The sequence below is a fragment of the Trichosurus vulpecula genome, chromosome 8, assembly GCF_011100635.1.
Source record: "Trichosurus vulpecula isolate mTriVul1 chromosome 8, mTriVul1.pri, whole genome shotgun sequence".
Classification (NCBI taxonomy): Eukaryota; Metazoa; Chordata; class Mammalia; order Diprotodontia; family Phalangeridae; genus Trichosurus; species Trichosurus vulpecula.
Genome location: NC_050580.1, coordinates 161,752,895 through 161,775,985, shown reverse-complemented (window position 1 = coordinate 161,775,985; position 23,091 = coordinate 161,752,895). Strand labels below are relative to the sequence as shown.

General features: G+C 38.6%; 1 protein-coding gene across 6 annotated transcripts in view; it reads left to right on the top strand.

Annotated features, from left to right (window-relative positions):
* TCF12 (transcription factor 12) overlaps nucleotides 1-18,303 on the top strand; it is a 424,142-nt gene extending 405,839 nt beyond the window's left edge. For all 6 annotated transcript variants that reach the window (XM_036737190.1, XM_036737189.1, XM_036737191.1 and 3 more), the window contains 5 exons: nucleotides 7,095-7,209; nucleotides 8,373-8,535; nucleotides 10,089-10,321; nucleotides 13,506-13,659; nucleotides 15,902-18,303. In XM_036737190.1, the coding sequence (XP_036593085.1) occupies nucleotides 7,095-7,209; nucleotides 8,373-8,535; nucleotides 10,089-10,321; nucleotides 13,506-13,648 (654 nt within the window). In that variant the 3' untranslated portion in view covers nucleotides 13,649-13,659; nucleotides 15,902-18,303. The remainder of the gene's footprint in view (nucleotides 1-7,094; nucleotides 7,210-8,372; nucleotides 8,536-10,088; nucleotides 10,322-13,505; nucleotides 13,660-15,901) is intronic.
* The last annotated feature ends 4,788 nt before the right edge of the window (nucleotides 18,304-23,091 follow it).

The window sequence follows — 23,091 nt, the reverse complement described above, 5'->3', positions numbered from 1 at the left end:
TAAATGCTTGTTAATTATACTGGATAACATCTCATCCTTGAGTTCTTTTTTGCCTTCATTGTTCACTGTACTAGGGGGAATTTCACTCATACTCCTTCCTGTGGGTTCTCTTTTGCTTTTTACTTAGCTTTGTTTCCCTTAGAGCAATGGACAGAAACACAATATTCCCACATAGAAGTAAATAGTCCCACATTATCTCTTATTATTTAAAGGTACCTCACTCAGTCATTGAAAAATGCAAGCCAAAGCCAATTGATCTAAATCTGTTAGAAAACTGCCTTTTTCTTAATGCTAAGTGACTTTAGATCAAGTTGCTTAAGGGTCAGTGTGGGTAAACATTTTTAAACAAGATACACTGTGTAAGTCTCAAATATATTATCTCTTATGGGAAAAAAAAACTGAAAGCAATTTTTACTCCCTATCCATAGAATAGTCTTTTAGAAATGCAGATTATCTTCCTGTACCGTGGAAATTCTGTCCACACAGTTTATGCAGCTTCCTCTACGAGTTTATTTTTCCTAGGCAATTTCTGTAAGCAGAAGAATTGTTTGTGATTTGTTTTCATTAAGCTTATATAATTTTTAAATGATTTTAAAAGTTTGTTCCTACTTTTAAAAAAGTTTTTAACAGTTTTGTAACTTAAAACCATCTTATTATGTGAGAACAATTTTATGTTGCTGCCAAGATAATTGCTAAGAAAACACTGTTAAACTGATTTTTAAGGTAGGAGTTATGTATTCATAGTAATCAACAGATTGTAGATGAGTCCTAACCAAAAAAAAACACAAAAAATAAAACCCTCTTCAAAGCAGAATAGCTTCAAAGTGAACAAGGCAAACTATTCTTTAATCAATATATGGATTAATACTAATTAATTGAAATCAGTATTCAGTGTATGGTATAATTTGTACAAATGGGCTGCATGGGATTCAGAATCAGAAGGGGATTCACACAGTACTTTTGGGTTTCTACCCTAATCCGCCATCCTCTTATTCATCAGCTAATTAGATTTAACATTTTCCATTGTGGGTACTAAAGCCATTGGTCAAATTAAATGAAAACAAGTCCCTCTGTGAGTGCTCCAGCAAAAGTATGGCAGTGGATGGGGGTGGGGAGGAAAGGGGAAGGGGAATTTCGAATGCAAGATGATGTCATTTTCTGGGATAGAGCTTTTATTCTGAAGTGAGGACCTCCATGATTATTGAAATTCGGAGGATGGCAGGGGGAGCAGTTCACCCTCCCCAGCTCCTCTCCCAATAGCAGCTTGTCAGCTGTATGCTAACAAGATGAACAATTAAAACTCCATCCTATCTGGCTGGCCCCAGGGCCCCTGACTCAGACAAAGGACTGTTTGTACACCTGTTGTGTATGTGGACAGAGCCATTTGAATGCAGCTCTGCAGATTAAAGCGAGGACTTTGGAGCAGAGAGTGAGCAAGGGTTAAAAAGGGATTGTAAGGACTGTGAAAGTTATATTCTCCAGAAAATGTAAGAGGGCCATTTGCAAGGGGAATCGGGTTACAAAGAGAAAGTTTCTGCTAACTTCATTAAGATGAGAAACTCCAGACTTCCAAGCTCTGAAACTAGTCTGAGGATTTTATAGAAAGTTTATATTTTTGCTCTATGTGCCAATAAATGAAAATGCCTTCATTTGGAAGTCGATAATTTATATTAGCATGATAAAATACTTAGTTAAAATATGCCATGGAGAGGTACTTGTTTGTTGGCTACATTTTTTACAAAGCCTTAGAAGTTGAAGACAAATCCCTGGTTAGTTAGGATGATCATCATCTGCCAGCCATCCTAGGGCTCAACCACTTTAAAAAGTAAAAGAACGCAACTTTTATAAGTCTAGCTTTAGAAAAGCAATGAAAATTGAAATCAATAGCATGAGGAATTTGGCAGATGAAACTTAACTGGGTAGGCAAAATATAATAAGTTGTTGCTCTCCTTTGTTCTCTTAATTCATGCAGTTGAAATAGCTAACAACCAAAATCACGTGTATGAGATTAAAAATGGAAATGCTGAAAAGATTGAAAAGTTAACTATGAAATTTGGTATTACCATCATGTGCAGCTTTTAAATTAACATATACTGCTAAAAATGCAGGAAAACTTTTAGTTTTAATCTCATATTGACTTAATTCATGCTACTTTATTTGCAGAAGAGTTTTTAAAAAGCTATATTTTATTTCACTTCCCATTAATTATTTTAACATGAAGATTCAACACGTATTTCAATAACCAAAATGATTTACCTTACAGTTCAGTAAGCATTAACATGAGAAGAAACTGGTTAGACTCAAGATTGATTTTATTTGCAGCCTATTTTCTGAATTATTCAAAATTGCTGTGTTGATCCTTAGACCTAAGCCTAGGGGTTTTTTATTGTTGTGGTTGCTAAGGAAGTAGAATTTTGTGTTGTATTTTCCCTGTTGTTTTTTTTTTTTTTTGATTAAGGTATGGACATCTTCCGGTTCATACCACCTTTGTTTCCCCACTATATCTTTCTCTCCCATTCTCAGTGAACTGTCCCTTATAACACAGAAGAAAAAAGAAGAAAAAAAAGTTTAGCAAAATTAACCAATACCTCAAATAAATCTAATACACACACACACACACACACGCACACACACACACCCTGTACAAAAGGTGGGAGATATATTCTTAGGTCTTTTCTTTAGAGCCAAGTTGGTACCATAGTTTTTTAAACCTTTTTTTGAGTCAAGTCACCGCTGAAGAGTTAGGTTTTCCTTGTCTCTAACTTGACCCTCATTTTAAGAACCAGCATAATTAATATACCTTCTAAGGCAAAGTTGTATGAAACATGTTAAAATATCTCTTCCTTCCTCCTTATAAATTTCACAAATAGTTTTTTATTTTTAATCTTTTCTTCCCCACTCACTCAATTTTGGGCATGTAAACTTATATGTCAATTTCATGAGGTTTATGAAAAATGAAGGGCAGATTTGGGAGCTCTTGCAGAAGATCATGACATTATGTATTAGGTTAGAAGACATATACAATCAACTCTTGGTTATCCACTCCCAATTTTAAAAATCCTGAACCAGGTATAATCTCAAAATCATCTGAATTTGATTATGAGAGACATTAAATAAATGATTGGGGATGGGATGAGGATGTACAGCAACATATTTAAAAAAATAAATAACTTAAAGGGGGGAGGAGGTTGTTTGCTTCTCTGAAGTACAATAGAATGGTTAGTGTAATATTCACAAAGTATTTAGGTGGCTGGACCTAAAGTCAAGAAGTGCTAGACCTAGAGTCAGAAAGACCTGACTTGAAATCCAGCCTCAGATACTTTGTGACCCTGGGCAAGTCACATGACTGCTACCCGCCTCAGTTTCCTCATCTGTAAAATGGGAATAATACCAGTACCTATCTCTTAGGGTCGATGTGGGGCTGACATGAGATAATGTTTGTAAAGCACTCTGTAAACTTTAAAGCACTATATTGCTGTTATTAATACGATGTATCTAGTCCTTTGCAGAATGATCAGCGACCAGCCTAAAACCTTGCTTTTAGTTCCTTTCTTACTTCTGTTTTGGCTCATGGGAAACCATGTATATTAAACAAAGGATAAACTTGCATAAGGGCATTTATCTCTCTCTGGGTAAAACCCATACTAAGACATGAAAGATAAAAGCTATATTAATTACTCAGGAGGGATTCAAAGCTCAGCAGTTTACTAGGATTGAAGGATTTATTGAAAAACAGTGGTTCTCATGTGTAACTCTGGGCAATAAACCTATTTAATTAAAGGCTTAATCTTCTAGTTGACATGTTTGCTACTGTTCCACTAAAAAGCTTCATCTGTAGCCAGTTTTAATAAGAATACAATAATAGACAATTGCATGGGCTTGGCTGGCCTGTCTTTGATGGCCATTTTTGGTCAACCTCTACTTGCATTCTTTTGATTAAAGATCAGAATTAACAGTTTGGTATTTTATGTACTCTAAAATCTTTTGCACTAAATTATCTGAAATTATTGATTAGTTTTTGCTATTCTTTTAAAAAACATTTGAAGGACAGTCAGGAGAAAATATGAGAAACAATGAAAATATGTACATTTAGCAAAAGTTTATACGTATTTATACTTCAGGGTAAGTACATGTGTTATAAATTATTTTAAGTGCCGTAGCTTTCTAAGGAATTAAATGTAATAATTAAAATCAGCATAGTTATGAATTTACTTGTGGAGAAAAAACCCTAGACTAAGACTTGGAAGTACTATAGAAATGTGAGCTATCATTCAACACTGAATTTAGAGCCAAAAGTGCTGGGTTCAAATCCTGGCTCTTGACCATGGGCAAGTTGCTAAATCTCTCTAGGCCTCAGCCTCCTCCTCTATAAAATGAGGATGTTGGACTAGATGACCTCTAAGGTCCCTTTCAGTTCTGAGATCTTATGATTTATTATTATTTTCTGTTAAGGATTTTTTAATTAAGGTTTTATTTTTGAATGAACAGAAATCTATTTTCTATTTCCCTATGCATCCCTACTCCATGGGGGTGCAGGAGGGGGAATCCCTTGTAACAAATATGCATAGTCAGCAAAAACAAATTCCCTTGATGAATATGTTTAAAAAATGTATGCCTTATTCCTTACCCTATTTTCATCATCTCTCTTTTAAGAAGTGGATAACATACTATATCATTCATTCTCTGGAATCATGGATGGTCATTTTGATCATATTTCTTATAATGTCAAAAACTGTTCATGTTTATAGCATTGTGGTTACCGTATAAATTGTTCTCCTGAAGACTTATATGAGCTGATGCAAAGTGAAGTGAGCAAAACCAGGAGAACATTGTCCACAGTAACAGCAATACTGTACGATGACCAACTGTGAATGACTTAGCTATTTTCGGCAATGCAGAGATTCAAGACAATTCTGAAGGATTTATTATGAAAAATGCTATCCACCTCCAGAGAAAGAACTGATGGAGTCTGAATGGAGATAGGAGCATACTTTTTTTAAACTTTTATTCTTTTTCTTTCTTGCTCTGTTTTCTTTCACAATGTAGCTAATATGGAAATGTTTTTGCACAACTGTGTATTTATAGTCTATCAAATTGCTTGCCTTCTCTGGGAATGGGGAGGGGAAAGAATTTGGAATTCAAAATCTAAAAAAAACAAATGTTAAGAATTGTTGTTACAAAAAAAAATAAAAATAAATTGTTGTTACGTGTAATTGGAAAAATATAAAAATTTTTAAAATTGCTCTGCTCCTCCTCATTCAGTTTTCATCAGTTTATAAAAGTCTTCAAAATTGTTCTTTTTTATAATGTTGATGCTGTAGTTGTTCTGGTTTTGTTCACTTCATTCAGCATCAGTTCATACAAATCTTTCTGTATCTCTTTTAAATTATCTATTTCCTCATTTCTTACGGCTCATAGTTTTCCATAGCATTCACATAACACAGTTTGTTCATCCACTCCTTATTGGTGGGCATTGTCTCAGCTTCTAGTTTACCACTATAAAAAGAGCTGCTATAAATATTTCTGTAAACCTAGAACTTCCTCCTCAATCTCTTTTAGATATAGACTTAGTAATTGCCAGGTTCATTTAGGTCTTGCATTATTTCTTTATTCCTAAATCACCTATGTTTTTGTATCTTGATACTCTCTAAGGATTGAGTTCTCCAAGTTAAAATACATAGTAACAGAGCAGGGGAGTTGGGTTGAAGAGGTCTAGAGAAATGAGAATTATTGAAGGCAGAAATTGCCCTCTGTGTGCTAAAAAGTTGCAGTGAGTGCTGAATCAGTAGCTTATTTTAAAAGGAAATGAGTCCTTGAAGGCTTGATATACTTACAAAAGATGGTTCCCAGTGGAAATGGGTCCTAGATATCTCCAAACCATCAGCCAATATTAGAGATCATGAGCTCATACTTAGAAATGGTAAACTTCAACTGAACAAAAAAGGGAAACATTCATAAAATTCATGGGAATCTATTGCCTCCTCCCTCCACCGTGCTGCCAAAAAAAAAAAGAAAGTTGAGTTTGAACTTAAATATTTTGCTCATTTTCTTTGTGTTGTCATGGCAAAAAAAAAAAAACAAAAAACTATTGGCCAGTATTCTGGTGTTGACCCTTTCGGAAATTAGCTAGACTGGTTCTTGCAATGCAGATATATTTTCTGAATTGCCATTTCTGAACTGAAATCCTTTCCAGCTTCTTCATAAGATTTGCCAAGAGATACACATCATGAACATATCTTTTAAGAATTTAGGGTTACTTCTCCACCACAACAAGGCATCAGAGTTAGAATTTTGTGGAAGTAGAAGAGTCACATAGAAGAGTTCATTAAAGACATAAACACCCAGAAAAGGCTAGATAGGTAAAGAGAATGAGAGCTAACAAATGGATTGTCCAAACACCATCTTGGTTCCTCAGAGGTATTAAAAGAATCAGTAGAAGGCCTCCTGTGTGTCAGGTAGATTCCCTAAAGAGGATTAATGGAAAACGATGGGATAAGCCTTTTGTAGAAGAAGTGGAGGACCTGTGAACCACATCAGTGGAGGAAGTCACAAAGAGATGGATGCATCAATGTTTCAAAGCAAGGTTGACTTTGATGACATTTTATTTGGATTAGCCACAAGCCACATAAGTAAAAACAGAACAAAATGGAGAAATACTTCATTCTCCAAGGCATGTGGTGGAGATCTGAAAGAATTCCCCATTGTGCTTTGCACGTACTCATTGTGCAGTTGGTTAGGAGAACGTTATGCCACTAGATTTGATTTTCTTTTCTCTCGAACTCAAAAGTACTACCAAGCAAATAAATTAATCCAAAATGGGCCAGCAGACTAATCCATTGGAAGAAACTCCTCTGTTCTTGGAAGGGCATCATAATAATATCTGCTGTATCTGATTTAATGACTTAGGTAAAAATATTGTTTTAGTTCACTTTAAAAGGCAACATAAATATCAGGACACATTCAGTACACCCACAAAATAGAAAATGTTGCTTAGAAATGTCTGATTTATATGCCTCATACCTACCTCTCTACTAAATTGAATTAAAGTGTTTTGGTCCTGAATCCACTGATAGAAATTTATTTCTTTGCTTTAGGTTGGAACTCATCGGGAAGACTCCGTCAATCTTAATGGCAATCATTCAGTCCTGTCCAGTACCGTCCCTGCTTCAAGCACAGATTTGAATCACAAAACACAAGAAAATTACAGGGGTAATAATTTGATCCACTGTTATTTTTCATTAATAATGTAACCAGAGTACTTTCTAGCTTGTAATAATTTTCCTTAATGGTCTCCAAATCAAGTTGCCAAATCATAAGTCCTTTCTGGGCTGTGCCCTAGGAAATCAGGCAAGTGAAGAACAAGTCCCCAAGGCCCTGATTTGTATGTGCCAGGCACTAGTGTCCAGTTTATAAGGATCTAGTGGACTCTCAGTGGCCAAGAGAGTCATGTTTAATGTCCCCTCAGCCAAGCAACCACCTCCCTGTCTACTCTCAGTCTCACCCATAACTCTCTCTCCTTTACTTATACCCTTGACAGAAGGTAAAACTACAAGTCCCTTGGGAACAAAGGAGGATTTTCCCGAGTGTGTTGGATGCATTCCATATGAATGGGAACCTTCTAGCATCTGAATGGTGATAATTGATGTACAAACTGTTAGAATTAAAACCTAAACAAGTAAAATGGGAATGTTTTCCTGGTACACAGAGCATTCTGCTGCCTCCATTAGTGTGCTAGAATTATTCTTTCCCTGGCAGGACTCAGCTGAGTACTATATGGAGATACATTTTCTCCTTCATCCTCACCTCCAATTACAATTTAATATGCTTGATTTTATTTTTATTGCCTAAAACTTGAAATAATCTGTTTCCTGGGGCAGCAGGGTGGCGCAGTGAGTAGAGCACTGGCTCTGGAGTCAGGAGGACCTAAGTTCAAATCTGGCCTCAGATGCTTGACACACTAGCTGTGTGACCTTGGGCAAGTCACTTAACCCCAATTTCCCTGCCTTCCCCCCTGCCAAAAAAAAAATCTGTTTCCTTATAATAATAGAAAAACTCCTTTCTTACTGTCAGGGTCATGTGTATTCTTTTTTAGCGTAAATGCAATAGAATTTTCTCTGGCATTGATGGACAAGGATAGCCAAAAAAAAAAAAAAGGCTCTTAAGACCAGCATGATTTTGGTGTGTTTTTAGACTTACCCTGTTGTGAACACAATCTTTCCCACCCCCACCCCACCCAAATTCTGTGATGAACATAGGTCATTAAGCACTAAGTGAGATCTCCTTGTGGTTTTTAGTTCTAATTCAGAACTGAGACAACCCATTTATAGCAGAGTAACTTTGAGTATTATTTTCTGTCTCATTTGGATTATCAGGTGGCCTGCAGAGCCAATCTGGGGCTGTTGGTCCAACAGAAATCAAGTCTGAAAACAAGGAAAAGGATGAAAATCTCCATGAACCCCCCTCCTCTGATGACATGAAATCAGATGATGAATCCTCTCAAAAAGATATCAAGGTTTCATCTCGAGGCAGAACAAGGTATCTGTCAGCAACCTGGTCTTAAAACCTTTAACTGCTCTAGCTTGGCCACAAGTAAAAGTAATTGCAAAATTAAAGACAAGTATTTACTGTGTGCCTACTACAAGGGTGGGGAACCTGTGACCTTTTAGGTCTTTGGGTTGGGTCTTTTGACTGAGTCCAAGTTTTAGAGAACAAATCTTTTATTAAGGGGATTTGTTCTGTGAAGTTTGGATTCAGTCAAAGGGCCACACTTGAGGACCTAGAGGGCCACATGTGACCTTGAGGCCTCATGTTCCCCACCCCTGCTGGGCCTACTCGATGCCTAGTATTGTGCTCTGTTAGACACTATGGAGGGAAGAATGTGGTGCTGGTGTGGAAGAATTGTCACAATCCTTACCTTCAAGAAGCTGCTGGTCTGATTAGAGAGATCAGACTTACATACCTAAAACAGAGAAGATAACCCAGTTCCTTGCACAAGTAGGTGTTTATTAAATTTTTATAATTTAATGATATATCCTTAAGGACTAAATTACATCATATACACTGTTTTTTAAAAGGGCCTGGAATAAAAGCTAGGTAAGAGCTCAGTATGCACTTGATTTGTCGGGAACAGTTTCACAAAGCTTTAAAGTATAGGTAAGAATTGGATGATTGAAGAATACTTACTTACTTTTGCAGATTCTATGTTATACACACATTTATAATACACATGTACTTAACATGTGTGTACAATTTTCTATATTATACACACATTTATAATACACACATGTACTTAACATGTGTGTACAATTTTCCTTTCCAAGAGTATGGTGCTGAGAGCTACTGTAATCCATGTGTATATATTGTGGATAGAAGAGCAAATATATCATTTCTGTGTTCCAGACATTTGTAGACTTCCCTTTGGTTTGTTGCGGCAGTTGCCGTTTATAAAGCTTGGCATTATTTGTAGGGGCACCTTGTCATTTCTGCTGAAGGAAGAATGGGATAATAAAACATCACACTATCATTTTACTGTCTGTTACGTTAGAAGAGGTTCATCTGTTGTTGGGTTGGATCAATTGACTATTCTAATCAAATTCTCTCACAACCCTGGTACTTTACACTTCTGGGCTGTCTTGATTCTTTTTTGTTACCTCTTTGGGAATGACACTTTTAGTCAAGTAAAGGAAATTTGGATTCCATGCTGTCCAAAATATTTCAGAAATTTCCATGATTTGTGAGTTAACAAGAATTGAGTCCTCTCTCTATAGCTGACACCACAGATATCAGTAGATGCTTAAAGGAAAGGTGGGAAATCCCTGTTCTTTGAAGGACAAATTGAGTGTAGCATTTGATTTTTCTTACAAGTCATGGGATGTCCAAAGTAGACCATCCAGAAGAACAGCCCTGAAGATTTATAGGTCATACACTAGCGAAAAATCATTTTTTTCTCCAGTACAAAAAAAAGCACATATTTCCTGTCAACCTTCTCCATCTCCGCCTTCACTCTGATTCCTGCCCCCACCATACAGTAAACAAAAACAAAAGGAGATAACTGGGATAGTTATATGTCTTTTGTTTCGATTTCGTAGCAGTACCAATGAAGATGAAGATTTGAACCCAGAGCAGAAAGTAGAAAGGGAGAAGGAAAGGAGGATGGCTAACAATGCCAGGGAACGCTTGCGCGTGCGGGATATTAATGAGGCATTCAAAGAACTAGGAAGAATGTGTCAGCTTCACTTAAAGAGTGAAAAACCCCAGACAAAGCTCCTCATTCTTCACCAGGCCGTGGCAGTCATCCTCAGTCTAGAACAGCAAGTCCGAGGTAAGTGGCTTCCCCATTGGCAAAAAAAATATATAGCTGTCATAACTCAGGAGGGCAGAGTTTTGTTTTTCTTGCTGTGACTCCTTAAACACAAGATTCCAGGATTTCCCGAAGATCCCAGTGCCTCTAGAGGCCACTCTTGGCAGGTAGGCAGTGTTCACCTTCAGAACTCTGGTGACTTTATGGTACTTAATAAATGCTTATTGGTTGATGATTGCTTTTTAAATATAGCCACTGCTTGTGGACTTACAGCCTCATTCACAGGGAACAAACATCCTCACTCAGCTCACTTTTCTTGCTCTTGCTGACTCTGGTCTAACCCCCTAGACTCTAAATTGCCTGGATTTAAGTTACCTTCCAGTACTTCCCTCACTTAGGTGACATCTCTGGAATTGAATTCACTCCAACTAGACCTAATATATACCTGATACTTCCATCCCTATCCACTACTTTGATACCCAACCTTTTGCCTGCCCAAGCCAGATCTCATCAGGCTCCTTAGACCCTTGGTTTTAGTTGATCCTGGAGGTACCATGGATTTGCTTGGTCATTGTGCCCTTTGACACATTTCCTTCTCATGGTCAGAAGTACACATTCTGCAGGTATGCTTGCTGCCCATAAATTGTTTTCCCACCCTAGACTTGCTCCACCACTTTGAGTGGTTTGATGGGCCCTTGGGGGACATTATACAATTTCATCAATCAGTACCACATATTATTTAGTATCTGTCCACGTGCCTTCATCCTAGCACAATTGGATGCAGGTGACCTTTTGTACAAGGCTTCCTTTAATGGGCCTTTCTGAGAAACTAATCAACTTGGCTTGGATTAACTGGGCATGATTTTTTATTGTAGTTTGCACCTTTGGGAGGGATGATACACTTCACTGAATGAGGTAGATTGCCAAAGTCATGGGAGGTTCTCCATGACCCCAGTCTGCCACAAGTGTCTGTTATATGTCTTTAATGCCATATGGAACAAACCGAGTGTCCCCATTTCAGGCTTTGCAGAGGTTGGACTGGATAATCTGTTATCTGTTACCTTTCTAGCTCTAAAATTCTATGATTCTGAGAGTGCTCTTGATTCAGATCAATGGAGGACAAGGCAACTGATCTTTGAAGATTCCATTTGGGAAGATTCCCATTTGGGAAGCACTTAGTATCTGGTCCAAGTCACCACTGGTTATTAAAGCCTTTAACATACCTGCTTCATTCAATATAAAAATGTTTTTGAAGACCTGTTATAGGCAGAGCCCTATTTTAAATGGTAGGAAGCTACATATTTTTTATAAAAATATAGTCTCTGCCCTCGTGGCACTTACAGTCTAGTAGAAAAAAAAATAGCTAAAATCCTGTTAGGCTTAGGGAACCCTATTTTTACATGACTTCATGATGACATGTTATCCAGAATTAAAAACAGAAGAGCAGATTCCCTGTTCAAAAAGAAAAAAAAAAGACAAGGGCCCAGCACCTCTGTTAAATTCTCATTCCTACCCAGGGTGCTGATCATTTCACACAAATTTCAAAAGTCCAGTCAAGAAGGTTAATTGCATTAGGCTTGCAGTGGCTAAGGGATCTGGAAAAGACCAACTCAGAGTTGCCATTGTATCAGAGAAGAATCTTGAATACTACAGTTTTAAGCCCTGCGCCTTCACCATGACAGCACTATGTGGGGTCAATTATAAAACATCTACGCTACCCACCCTCCAATAGTCATAGGAAAACTGGTCCATGCATGATCTTTATTATCAGCCTTTTGCCAACAAATGGTTATTCTGGCGGTGGTCAACCTGTTTACTACAGTGGTCCACTTCATCAGTGAATGAAACTTCCTGTTACATCATCTGGTTGGTTTGTTTTTGCTTTGCCCAACTCTTCTCCTTCACCCAACGACTTCTTGGGCTAGAATTCCCTTGGAATAACCTTGAAAGGGTCTCCAGGACCTATTAAATCAAGACTTCTTAATCTTTTTTGTGTCACGGACCCCTTCTCAGAAAAAAAGTTTTTAAATGCATAAAATAAAATACATAGAATTGCAAAGGTAACAAATTCTATTGAGATACAATTCTAAAAATATTTTTTTAATTAGTTCACATATCCCAGGTTAAGAACCCCTGTGTTAGTTAGAGGTTTATATCAAGCTAGCCACAAGATCTCATTTCCAAAACAGAAGCCAAATTTTTTGGGTGAGCCTGATCACAATCTAATTCCCATGGGCTTTTTCATACCCTGACATTTTCCCATATGGGGTTCTCTTAAAATGAGGCCTACTTTCATGCACTTCTATAGTTAGCATCCCTGTCAAAAAAAAATCCCCAAGAGAACTGATTTTCTATTTTGATGTGGTTTTTCTTCTTTATTTCTCTTTGTAAATCAGTCTCTTTCCCTTCCTTCTCCTGCTTCCCTCATATACACATACTGTACTTCCTAGCTATTCAGTCCTCCTTAACTGTTCAAAAAGCTAGCCACTTTGTGTGTTAGAAACATGAGAAAAGGCTGCTCATCTCCCTTTCTTTCCCTCCAGTTCAAGAACATCAATTGAAGTAGTTCTTTCCACAGTTATATCAAAGAAAAGTCACAGGGTATGCCCCAGCTCCCTGCCTCCCTTGAGAGGATGTCGCTTAACTTCGAGGGTGAAAATCCTCAGGATTTTTTTCATCGCCTTGGGGCTGGCTGAGTGGTCTGTCTGTTACTATAAAGCATTTTCTAAGCTGATGGAATTCCAGGCTGAGCCCAGATGTCTCCCAGGTACAGATGGTGTCAGCACTCATATCAATTCAATGCGCTGCATCTCCGCAGGACGCTCAGGGGGTTACAGCCGCTCACAGTGGCAGCTCAGACATTCATCCCCAGAGTAGGTTGGATTAGGTTTGAGGTGTTGGTACAGATCAAAGCAATCCCTAGAAGACTCTCTCTATCAGAAGTAACAGAGAATAGAGACTAGACAAAATATTGGGACATTGGGAGGCATGGATCTAGCTTTCCATCTGAACTCATATTTTGGGGAGAGAAGTGATGTTCACTGGGATCTACATTGTGATTTTGTTCAATGTGATGAACAGTTACATGGACATCGAGAACTCCAGTAAAGTGGTTGGTTTTGTGTCCAATTATTATGGCATCTGGTTTGTAGTTTTTTGTTTAATAATGAAGGCTCTTCCTTCCCCCTCCCCTGCCTTGTTACAGAGAGGAACCTAAACCCCAAAGCAGCCTGCCTTAAGAGAAGGGAAGAAGAAAAAGTTTCTGCCGTATCGGCAGAGCCACCAACCACACTGCCAGGAACCCATCCTGGGCTTAGTGAAACTACCAACCCTATGGGTCATATGTAAACACCGGCCAGGTAGGTCTGGGGTGGAAGCTTGGAAAGGGGTTTGATGGGGAGAAGAGCAGGGGAGGTAAAGGGTAAATTGGTTTACTTCTCTCTAGGTGAGAACCTAAGAATGGAATTATGATGGCTTTGGTTATTTTAAAGTTAAACTCCAATTTGAAAGCCTTCAACGTTGTCTTTCTGTTCTAAAAGTTTCAATGGGGAACAAATCTTATATAAGACCCAAGTATGTACTATCCTCAAGATATCATATGATTCTTAGAGGGCTTTCGCTCCCTTCCCACTGCCTTATATAGATGCAGTTAGTTAGAAAAAGTCGCATACTGGTACCCTGATCTAGGAAGCAGAGATATGGCCCATCCATCCAGGAATATTCTACCACCATTAACACTGCACATTTCCCTGCTTAGAAATACTTGGATGCCTCAATCTATCTAAAAGTTTTGTCATCCACTTCCACTTGGATTTGTAGGACAATATTCCCTCAGTTCATCCCACACTAGGTATGCTGACAGAGCCAAAGTGGTCCACTGAAAAGTGGACCTACATTTTAGTGGATGGGACCTTAATAAATAAAAGGGGGAAAGAAATAATGGCATGGGGTCAGTATTCTTTTCTTTATCTTGGCTCATCTTCAAAGAATTATCTTACTACTGATGGTGGATGATTAATAAAAACACAGTTCTGTTTCTACCTTGAGTTTGACACCACTGGCTTAACCCCTAGTAGGTGTTTAATAAATGCTTGCTTGTTGATTGATTTAAAGTAATTGCATTTTAGTCGGTTGTACGGATTGAGAATGAAATTGGTAGCCAGATTATTTGATGTTTCTTTTTCCATAGTATTTCTTTGTTTCATTTGTATAGCCCTAGAACATGGATGTCCTACCCACCCACCCCTGTTAGACTTGCTGGAACTATCTCATTTAAAGCTGAGCCTCTAAAATTTTGATGAGTAAGAAATAAATAGTCACTTTCTCCCATAGGATCTTTTTGTTATGGTTCCCACCATATGTATTATACCCATTAGCCCTAACGCCAACAGACCCCAAACTAGATTTTATTTATAAAAATAAAAGGGGGTAGGATGGGTGTAGAAGATTCAAAATAATACAACAAATGCTAGTTCCAACCGTAACCCTTAGGCATTATAGAATGAGGCAGCCCCACACTGTCAAGGGACAACCTTCAGTCCTTCCATAACAGTAGATCTCACAGAAGAAACAATGAGGTGGGTACTAGAAGTCAAGGGAGCTGCTGCTAAACACAACCAGAGAAGAGCTAAAAGAGCAAACACACAAGCTGAGACTGGAGTGGTGCTGGGAATGCAAGGACAAAAAAATAACTAAGCCCTGCCTTCATGGAGCTTCTTTTCTTTCTAAGAGGAAAACATCATGGACATACAAATAAATACAAAGTAATTTCAGTGTGGCAGAGAACACTAAGGGAATCATGAATGGCCCTTTGTAGGAGATGCTGCCTGAGCTCAGCCTTGAAAGGAGTATGGTGGTCCAAGAGTTAGAGGTGAGGAAAATGAATTCAAGACAGAGTGGCCAGTGTCTATAAAAATGTGGAGGTTGGAGTTGGAGGGCCTTGTACAGTGAACATCAAGGAGATCGATTTGACTGGAATGTCCATTGAACGTAGGTAAAAATTACACTGTAGCCCCTTAGTCATCCCTAAAGGATATCACGGTATGACATCCTACACAGCATTAGTTTCTATTCCTAGTGATGATCCTCAGCCATTAAGAAAATATTGTCATATTTAGCATATTCTGTTTAATGAGGCATAGAAGGGTGACTGCATAGAAAAACTTCCATCTAAAATGATTGAAATAAAAATAGACTGGGGCACTTTCTAGGATAAGCTTCAATTATTTGGAACATTCAGTATTCTGACCAAACTAGATAAATGATGAACTGCTATAATCTTTTCTTCATTATTTAATGTTCTACTTACTGAATAAAGAGTGACGTTCCCTTTCTTCATTTGAAAACAGGGTGAGTTGAATTACAGGGTCCAGAAATAGCCAGGCCCCTTTTCCCCGACATCCCCATGACTGCCCTATTAATGTGATATTTGTCATATCTGAAAATAGAAGCAAATATAGATTGTGTGATGAACTTTCTTCCGCTTTAGATCAAAGTGGGGCTTAAATGAGGTTTGCCGTGCCAATAAAATAATTCTCTAACAGATATGTACAAGTCTTATACTTAACTCATCTTATTCTTTTCCCCTAATTTCCATACCAGAGTTCCAGAATGATTGGTAGGCTAGATAGAAGGTGACCTCTCCTCACAAGGACACAGACAACTCAGATTATCTGAAGACACAAATCTGACAGGAGAAAAAAAGCAAAACAAAAACACTTGAAGCAAGAAATTCAAATGCAATCTTATGATCAAAGCAACTGGTCAACACCTGCATCAGAAGAAGTGAAGACAGAAAGAAAGCTCATCAGATAGAACTTCAGCCCGTCAAATGTTCAGAACATATCATTCTGTCGTGAGCAGTGTGTCGCTTCTGCACAATCAGAGACTGTCTCGATCTCTCCACTCGCCGTGGAAGTTGCCTTGTGCCTAAACTGAATTGACAAATGCATTGTAACTACAAATTTTATTTATTGTTATGGAACTGTAAAGGTCTACATATAAAGGGAAAAGTTGATATGGAAAGCTGATCTGCACTCGGCTGATGCCAGCATTTATAAAAGCCGTTCCCATGCAGAGAACAAAGCAGTGACAACCATTGACCCTTAGCATTCCCAGTATACCTATTAGTGTCTTAAAAAAGGGAGGGAAAAGGCTTCTATTGCCCTCTCCATTCCTTTTGCCATATGAATAGTGTTTTCCATGCAACAGGAAAATATTCTTCAATAGAGCTTTTTTTTTTCTTTCTCCCTGTCTTTTTTCCCTTGTTATTTTCCTCCCTCTATGGGCATTGTGTTTGGTCTCTGGTAATCTGAACAGTTATAGTCACAGTCCAAACCCCTCCCTGCCAAGATCTAAGCATTTTATGTTAGAGTAGAGAGCAGAGACCAACTATGACCCTTGCCTTGCTTAGGTTTTAGAAGGGGTATTTTATCCCTGACACCTTCCTTAGATAAATTGCTTTATTTCTAATTATAAAACCTTTCAGGCTTCTAGGTTTCATAGTAAAGCTTGTAATAAGGTGAAGTGTAAATTCCAGGGAAAGAATCTACTTTGTTAGAATTTGCTTTGTTTTCCAAGCAGTAAGTACTACATATATAGTACATGTAAAGTGTTAGCTGTAAGTAAGCACAAAATGCATTTAAATACAAAGGAGATTTTCAGGCTGTGATTACGGTGAACTCAAGGTAGCCCAGGAGTCACCATGGCAGGTAGCATGATGAAGGAACATACCACTCTGAGCTAATTACCCAATGGAATATAAGAGCAGTGGTCACTGGTGTTTGTTTCCAGATCGTAGCCTTTACTTTCTCTGTCATTTGGATGGCTGGTTAGTCGGGAGGAGTTCAGTGGGTGACTCAATCAACTGCAGACCAACTGCCCCTATCCCAAGGAGATGAGCCAGATTAGCATTAAACTATTACATATTAGCACATCTTAATAGTGTACATTGAGGTGTCCCCAGCCCCACCCTATCACTGATCTATGGAGATTTTTCCCCTCAATAATAATCCCTTTGAACTTCCACAAAACCTGTCTTCCACTGCAACAACCCTGGGAGAAAAAAACAATGCTAAATAAGGTTGTCTTGGCAAATAATTTTTTATTGCCAATACCAACAGTGGCAATCAGCTCACAGAAGAAATGAACTAAATCACTTTGTAATTCAGAGATTTCAGTTCATTTGAAAGAACAAAAATAGTTGTTTAAAAAAAAACAGGCAAACAGAGAACTTTAGATCCTCCGTATAGGATGGTTCCTAACAAATCAGTCATTTGTGGACTTAGTGAACTCTTTTGGTTACTTTAATTTGCAAATACTGTCAAATAACACCTGACTCTCTATCTGTGGCCTTGTTCTTCATTTCAGTGTTAATCAGCTAAACAGAAGTTGTTGCTTATGATGTGTGAGTGACCACATGCCACTGCCTGGCCTTTTTTCTTCGAAGCTTGTTGTCTTTTTGGCTATATTAGACTTTGCAGTATGCCCAGAAGCTTTCCTTCATAAAATAGAAAGAAAAAAACATTTGGCTTATTTTTCACTGTAGCTAGTCTTTTATACAATAATCTTGTAAGAAAATTTCTTGAATTCTAAATATTACTCTTTCTAGATTTTTGAAATCGAAAAAGTTTTCAGTAAAAAGTTTCTTACTTTATTTTACTATATTAGGTAGTAAAAAATGTAGGGTTATTTACCATAACCTGTTCATTAATATCAGAAATTTACAATAGCATTTTAAGACCATAGTAGGGTTCTAGCATACCGTGTAGTACCTATGGAGTATTGTAAGAGCTAATTGTCCGAGATGAATTGCTTCTCATCTTGTTCTCCAGTTTCCATTGTTGGTTTATTGCAGATTTGTACCCTGTGTCAAATTTCAAGGTATTATTGATAAACCTTTTCAACCAGCAGCAAGAAGTTCAAAAACTTTTCTGTCACTGTAACAGAAAACACAATATGTATATAACATTTATGTAGCAATAAATGTGCCATCTTTTTTTTAACATGGTAAATCAGTGAGTTTTTTACATTCCTCTTTCATAATGAAATGATGCTTTTAATCTTCCTGGTCCTCTCCCGGAATGTCTTGAAGCTGTTCTACCATAGTAATAGTGGTGATGATAATGATGATAGCTGACATTTATGTTGCACTTTAAATTTTTAAGAATGCTTTTCATATCTTATCTCATTGGATTTCCTTATTGGAATTGGGGGCCAACTTTGGTAGCACACTAGTACATTGCCAGAGCGTTGAATATTATTATTTTGCATGCATGTTCTCCATTATTTAGGGGTTAATTCCATAGTCTTTGAATTTTCTAATCCCTTTGTATTGTTTCTTCGGATGCCTTTTCATCATCAGAAAGATGGTGGGGAAGGCAGGGGAGAAAGGAGGGAGTTGATGTAATTGGTGCTCTGTTAAAAGGTGTGGGAGATAGAGAAGAGCAGAAGAAAGATTCAAGGTGCGGGGTTAAGTTTATCCCCCCAAGCATTTCAGACTGTGGCTGTCGATTTCTACATTTAGCATTCTTTCTTTTTTCATGACCTCTTAAATTTAGAGACCAAAAACTGATGGATTGTGGAAGCAGCTTAATGCAAAAGGGTAAAAAAGAATGGTGAAATGAAGAAACCTTAGAGATTGTCTAGTCCAGCCTTGCCCACTTTACAGATGAGAAAACTGAGTCTCAAAGAGGTTATTTTGCAGAGGTTCACAACTAGTTAGTAACAGAGATGGGGATACTTTAGATTTTTTTCTCCTCTGAGGGGCTTCATGCCTGTTGTCTTCAACAGATTTCTGTTCCTTACCTTTATAACCAGGCTGTGAACTGGTCCTTCTTCAGCAGCTATTGACTGGGGAAGACTGGCATAAAAGGTAAGTGGCAGCACAACCAATTCCTAAAAGGATCTCAGTGCATTGTTAGCCCTAGCACAAGGTCTATTCTCATTTTAAAAGTCTACATTTCTAGAGGCAGAACTGGACCTATGAACATCTTGAATTTTGGTTCCTACTCTCCTTTTCAATATCCTTCATCTTTCTTTTAAGTGCTCTCTTCTTAGGCCATTTGCATTTTAATATGGAACTCTAGACCATCAAAAAGCCCTCAAAGAAATAAATCTCTAATGGTAGAATTTTAGGTCCTGTGTTGAGGGGAGGAGGAGGACATTACATATAGCAGTCACCTACTCCTAAGAATTCCATAGGAAAAACGGAACATTTGAGAAAGCGTGTAAAGAAAAAGTGGTTCTCATCCTCCCAAGTTTGGTGTTTTTTATGATCCTTGAGGAAAAAAGTTAACATAACCTGTCTGGAAAACTAATCGTTTTTCTAGAAATTGTTCTCCCTTTTTTGTCTTTCTATTAACACACTAAACAGTTAAGAAAATCTGGACACAATTCATCTAGGAACAATGTCCTGGGGAGAAGTAGCATATGTCTCCACGTTCTCTTTGTTGAGCGTGTGGTTTGGGCACATTACCCCACGTATAACTTATGTTTGGTGCTATGGCTTTGTCCAAAGAAAGATAAAAACTGCTAGCTGATGGTACAGTTGCTGGATTTTTATCAGCATCCGTAGTATTAATGATAACTTTTTGGATTTCTCTGGAATCATGACCTAATCAAAAACAAATAGGAATTGGAGCTGTAATTTCATTGGAATAGGGAACTGCCTATACTGCAATTTAAAGGGCTTGGGGCCCTGCGAGATAAAGTAACTTGCCCAGAGTTACACAGCTAGTTTGTACCAGAGGCAAGACTTTAACCGAGGTCTTCGGGACTCCAAGCCAGCTATCTATCCATTATGGCAGGGTTTGCTATTTCTAATACAAGAAAGTGCGTACCCTGAGGGACATTTTATAATTTCCTGTTTTTGCTCTCAAGCATAGAGTGGTAAACCTGCCTGCCCTGGAATTGAGGTAAGTACTTGAAGAAAGGGGAAATGGCCATCTCGCCTCTCTAGTCTTTGCTCCAGCCTGACTTTGACCTCTCTTTATTAAACAGTCTTCTGAGACTTTCCATCAACCCTTTAGGCCAGGCTCCAGTCACTCCATAAGAAGAGATGATGTTTGATACTTCTAGACCCCCTTGAGTAGGAATTCAAGCTTTTTCTTTCATTCAAAAACTTTAAGGATTTCTAATACATAGGTTCTCTTGGCTGTCAAATTATCTGTGTGATCTCCTTTTCTCTTTTGTCTCCTTTTTCCCTAAAAAGAAAATTGATTGCCCATCAGGAAGAAAAGGATATGTTTTGAACCTTAACCTACACATACATGCATGCACGCACACACACACATACACACACATCCTTCTGTGCTGCAGTGTTTTGCTTCAAGCTCAGAAAGGAGAACTCTTTCAAGATCTCACCAGGTTAGTTCCTTGCATCCCCAATGATTTCTAGACTTCCCTCAAAGCTGCTACCTGCTATTCTTTCCTAACCACTTTCCCTGCAAGGCCAGTTCCCTATTAGAGAGGAGCTTGAATAAGATAGCTTCATTTCAAGAGGATACCCACAAAAGTTGACTCATCCATGAGAGAAGAGCTATTGTCCTAAGCAATGCTGTTTTGTGTGTGTATACACATGCACACACTGACTCATCCATGAGAGAAGAGCTATTGTCCTAAGCAATGTTGGGGGGGGCGGTATGTATGTGTGTGTACACACAGAAAGATGTGGAGTTGGCAGAAAACTTGGATGCTATCTGATCTATCCCCTATTTTCCTACATATGCACATATTGAACAGAGAAGCTGAGGTCCAAAAAGGTGACCTGATAGACCAAATGTTACATAGGTAGTGAATGTCAGGGCCAGAATTTGACCAAGGAATTCTGATTACAAAGTCAGTACTCTTTCCACGGCACTGGCTACATCTCAGAGAAGGAGATTAAGAGATCACCGACCACTACTCTTCCTAAAGACTCCTCCCTGGGTTTCTGTGATATAGCTGGCGCTTCCCACACATCTAGCTACTTCTCAGGGTCCTTATCCTTGTCCCACACTCTTGGGTATGCCCAAAGCTCTGTCCTAGACCCTCCTCTCTATACTTTCTTCTGTGATCTTAACAGGGTTCATCGGTTCGACTGTTATCTTGACATGGATGACTCCCAGATCCTGAACTCCAGCCCTGTATCAACCAACTGCCCATTGGACATTCTCTTCAACTGGATGTCTTTTAGGCAACTCAAACTAAATGGGGCCAAACAGAACTCATTATCCTCCTCCAAAAATCTCTAATTCTTCCCAGATGCCCTGTTGTTGAGAGTATGACCTATCCTTCCAAGTTAACCAGGCTTCAAAGCTCAGTGTCACCCCTTGATCCCTCTCTCTCCCCTTCTAAGTTGCCCAGTCTTGTTTCTTCTTCCTCCACACTATTTCTTGCTTTTGCCTCCTCTCCGCTAAGACAGTCACCAGCCTAGTTCAGGCCCTCCTTACCTCTAGGCTGGACTATTGCAATAGCCTCTATTAACGTCTCCATTCCTAGCCTCTCCCCTCTTCAAATCATCATCTGCATGGCCATCAAAAATTCTTATTTCAAAAGCACAGGTCTGTCTGGCCATGTAACTCCCATTCTCAAGAATCTTCAGTGGCTCCCTTTTCCTTCTGGGATAAAACATACTCCTCTATTTGACATTTAAAGCCCTTCTGGCCCCAGCCTATCTTCCCTGGATTATTGCACGTTATTCTCCTTCATGCACTTTACATTCCAAACAAACTGGCCTACTTAGATACACAGCAACATTCCATCTCGTATCCTGGTGCCTTTGCATAGCCTGTAATCCATGCCTGGAATGCACTTTCCCCCCTTCCCCCCTCCCAATAGAATCCTCATTTTCCTTTAGGGCTCGATGCCTCCTATAGCAAGCCTGACCTCATTTCCTAGCTCACCTACCCCAGTTGCCAGTGCCCTTCCCTAGCCTCGCAAACACATGAAATTACTTTGTATCAACTTTGTAAATATTTGCTATTTGCTTTGCTGTGTGTATGTTGTTTTCCCCTATTAGAATGTAAGCCCTCTAGGGCAGGGAATGTTTCATTATTGTCTTTGTATCTCTAAGCCCAGTGCCTGGCACATCGTAGGTGCTAAATAAATGCTTGTCGAATGAATCTAGTCCAATCTGCTCTTTTTATAGATAAACAGGCTCAAGTTGTCTAAGGGGCTCGAGATCATGCAGGTCATGGTGGCAGAGCCAGGACTCAAAATACAGTGTTCTTTCCCCTACGCCAAAGAGCGAACCAGATGATTGTGAAGGTCATCTCCCCCAAAGGTGTGAAACATAATCCTCAACCTCCTCCCCTGCAACACTTCCAAGTGCATCCAGAGCTAGCTTAAAATATATTTGGGAAATATTTAATACAATAAAACATAGATAATATTAATATATGGTTTTCTAAGTCAATACACAGGGATCATTGTGGATATTTTAGTGCCCCCTCCCCCATTTCTATCTTGAGTTTGGCAACACTAATCTAGCCCAACCTACTGAGGAAAAGGTGGCCTGGGGAGGTTCACTTGGCCAAGGTGACACAAGCAGTCAAGTAGCAGAACAGAAGTTCAGACCTAGGTCCTTAGATTCTCTTACTCTAAATCTAGTTTTCTCTCCAATTATAGCACAAGGCTTATCGTTATTCTATGTATATATTTTTAATGTATTATGCATATGTATGTATTATACATAATTAATTTTCTACTCAGTTCACAGTAGTCTTTCCACCTCCCTTAGATAAACCAAAGGTTTGTTCTTATGTTCTAAGAACTTCCTGACTTCCCCAGCTCCCAGCAGTTCTAGGGAGCAA